The 3778-nt window shown below is 38.8% G+C and overlaps 1 protein-coding gene across 1 annotated transcript in view; it reads left to right on the top strand.

The window, feature by feature from the left end:
• The window catches only part of LOC109533914 (GILT-like protein 1), a 17841-nt gene that overhangs the window by 8369 nt on the left and 5694 nt on the right, over positions 1-3778 (top strand). Inside the window, exon 2 of the mRNA XM_048670078.1 lies at positions 1611-1748. Within this exon, the coding sequence (XP_048526035.1) occupies positions 1611-1748 (138 nt within the window). The remainder of the gene's footprint in view (positions 1-1610; positions 1749-3778) is intronic.

Below are 3778 nucleotides of genomic sequence, written 5' to 3'. Positions count from 1 at the left end.
AAAATAATTAAAAGTAGCTAATATGCTATTGGACATTTTTACCATATTTAGTGCGCCCATCATTTTGCAGAGTGATAATGGGAGATAATTTACACACTTAAAGTCAGAGCTCCGTCTAACGTGAGAATCAGGACGGGGAAAATATGCTGTGTTCTTGGTTGGTTGTAAGACCATAAAAGCAGGAAATGGTCTGAAGGCTTACGTTTTGCATAGGTTATGAAGAACCGAGCTCATTATAGTGGCAACTGTACTCTGTAAGAGGCCATGTTCGAAATACAGATTTTTATCTTTGGCCTTAAAAGCTGTTTACCTGAGTAATGTGTGTGTTTTGTCTAATATGAGCTGTGAGGAGGACTTAAAAGAAATGTTAAAAGAGCAGAACTAGCTATATTCGATTCCTTTTGTTTTTTCGATTTTCGGTCGGAGAGGATCCCTAGACTCGCGAGCAGATGATTTATTCACCTCTGCGAAACGCATCATATGCATTATACATACATGTATGCTGGCTTAAAATAAACAAGTGAGAGCCTGTAGAAGAAGATGCATTGCAAAATAAACCAGGGTTAAAATCTTTAGGAGAGCTAGGTTCAAGTCAACATTACGAATAAAATGCATTACCCTTCTGTTAGTTATGATCAATCTTCAATTTAGTGACCTGAACGAAGGTCTGATTTTCATAATATTGAAAAGGAAATATATGCGTCCAAACCATATTTTCTATTTATTATTTATTTAAATTTCGAGTCCCTGGTCACAAAAAACGCACGTATGATGATTGTGAAGATTTATTAGAAGACTGCAATGTGAAAAAATGGAAACTTGAAGTTTCACAAAATTAAGAAGATTTCAGCAAGCAATCTAAAAAAGTAAGCCGAAAAAATGCTTCAACCCTCTAACTGAAAATACCCTGCCGCCAAAAAAAGTGACACGGTTATAGTTTGGGTTCCAGATGTTTACAGATGTCGCACCAATGGAAGAAATATTGGGCATTTAGGTATAATTAAAGGCAAATAAATTAGGCACAAAATATGGAAGCTTAAATCAACTTTATACTAGTCACCACCTTATATTATGAAATAGAAACTTTATTGATGCCGAAGAAAATTCCCAGTCAGCGATTTCACTAAAAGTTTACGAGATTGTCATTCGAGACAGGGGGCCAAAGCTGAGTCGATGTAGCTGTAAATTTTACGGGTTCAAGTGCCGCAAAGGAAAAAAGCTCCTACCTCGAAATGTCACCAGTGAAAGTAGAAGCAGCTCTAATAAATGAAATCTCTAGGACTTCATATTCCGTGTGAACATGTTTTTATAAGTACACATCTGTTTTTTAAATTGGTTTGTATGTTATTTATAAATTTATATTTGTATATATATCTTGTATGTATATCTTGTCGTAACATTTTTGTGTGTAGAGAAATCACGAATAAAGATATTTTAAAATTACATACTGGACTTCCAGCATTATTCAGAATGCCCGGGCAATGTGATATTTTGTACATAACTAATTATTTTGTCATATCATATCATTTTATAAAACGCCCAATTATTTACATTTCCCGTAACATGTAAATTATTTGTTAATTGCATAAAACGTTAAGATTCCTTTTTAGGAATCTATACATGTGGCAGTTTACTATGAAGCGCTTTGCTCAGACAGCGTATATTTTATTACGAGGCAGCTCTATCCAAACTATCAATTATTTAAGGATCATATGACTGTCGAATTCATTCCATATGGAAAAGCAATAGTAAGTGGAACATTTAGTGTTTATGTTAAGTTAATTTGCTAAGTTTATTCTAGCTTATTAAAATGTTGTTAATGAGTATTGGACATTACAATTAACGTTGTGGTTGAAGACGACCGTGATGATAATTGTTAAAGATGCATGCTTAGGTTTCTAGGTTTATCCGTCAATAAGCAGCTGCAGAATATACACACTCTCCGGTCAACGTTTCAGTTATATTTAAGTAATTTTCAGGGTATTAAAAGGGGAACCGAATGGTTGCAGTCTTAAATATAGTAAAAGTAATTTCATAATCCTTAATATAAAACAGTTATTTAATAAGTACTAACATAAAGCAAACGAGAACCGGTATATGTTAATGAACGTCATATGTTTTCCGATTAGATGATTCATTTCCATAAACTGCCCTATTTTCCCTATACTCATTTGCTCGGCTCTTTTTGCAGGTATGAGATGCTCAAGAAAAGCATCCAATACCCCGTCCCAATGTAATATTCTTGCTCTCTGACCATCTTAAAATTAATGTCTTTTGTACCTATTTGATACTTCTTCTTCGGGTGCCATGTGCTATGCTGCACGTCGGCGATCATTTGTCCATTTCATGGTTTTTTTTTACGAGGTTTAAGAAATCTGTTGGACAGACTGCCCCAGGATGGTGTTCTGGCGCCTGGGTGTGTGCCGGGATGATGTTCCATCAGGAAGCATCGACCGGCTAAAACTCCTTCCTCATTGGTTTTTATTCCTCGGAACCGCCTATAAGGCATTACTTCGAGGATGCGATGTTCCGCGTTTAGGAAGTTGTACGAGAGAGAGAAATTATTTGCTTTCTCTCCTCCTTTCTTCTTCTGTTTTGATTGTCATTATCTCTTCCAGCATTTCTGTTACTGCTTTCCAGCGTGCTTTGTTTTTGGTTAGGATTTCGCTGATGTTTTGCTTGTTTATAATGGCGTCGCATTTTTCATCTGCTTCCTTTCTTATTTCTGTGAAGTTCTGGCAATCAAAAATTGTATGCTCTGGAGTGTCCACTGCTTTGCATAACCAGCAGTCATCATTGTTTCGTTTCTTTATCTTCTTCAGATAAGATCCAAAAACTCCGTGTCCTATGATTGCCTGCGTGGAATAGTAGTTGGTTTTCCCGAGTTTCCTTTCCTTCCACTTAGCTTCAGCTGCCGGAAGTTCTATGTTATCTTCTGAGCCTGTGGCTGCTGATTTATGTAGCTCTGTCTTTCCGGTTTTCGGCGTTGCCTGGTTTGGCTACTAGGCGTGCCATATGCGTCGTCCTCAGTGCCCGATGTCATGCTCTGGTCGATTAGAGCCCGGACTTGTTCGTACTGCTCTGGGGTTCGTGCTTAAGTGCTTCTGTGCATCCCCTTTTCTGCCGTCCTTTCCTTCTTTTTCTTCATGACAGGCGACCTCATGGGTGATCCCCGCTTGGGGGTGATGTCTTCCTCCATGTCCTCCTCCTGATTTGCGCTCCTGTCCCAGAGCTTCCTTTTGGCTGACTCGACTCTTTCTCGGTTTATTTCAGGTTCATCAAATATAGGTTTAGCACTAAAGTTCTACGCTGGCAACACTTTATTGTCCTTTTGGGAAACGTTCACAGTGGCAACGTTTCGTAATCCAAAGTCTGAAAGGGTCTGTTGCGCTCGGGCGGGTATAGAGCCCGACCCTTTTCAGGTAGAAAAACCGTGCGGCAAGGGTCCTTTTTCGTGAATTTCAGCCTATTTCAATATATGCACTTACCTTAACTTGCTAATTGCTGGAGTACTGCTGCACTTACACAAATGTTACAACCACACCTGCACTCGTTGTTTTTTCTACTATAATCCACTGATCTCCACACTCGATTCGCTTCGCTAGCTCCACTTATGGAAATTTAGCACTTTCACAATTGAATTGCTCGGCGCGCAAGTAAAAACCCGTCCGCTCGCTATGGTGTTTCGACTGAGAATCCCATTTCATGGTCACAGAATAGCTAGGGTGCCCTCCTCAGTTCGTCTAAACATGGTTGCGGTGTCCACTATACCACACCA

Source organism: Dendroctonus ponderosae, unplaced genomic scaffold (assembly GCF_020466585.1).
Source record: "Dendroctonus ponderosae isolate FM_Combo_2020 unplaced genomic scaffold, Dpon_F_20191213v2 Dpon_F_20191213_1, whole genome shotgun sequence".
In the NCBI taxonomy this organism is placed as follows: domain Eukaryota; kingdom Metazoa; phylum Arthropoda; class Insecta; order Coleoptera; family Curculionidae; genus Dendroctonus; species Dendroctonus ponderosae.
This window is presented reverse-complemented; position numbering and strand designations above follow the sequence as displayed.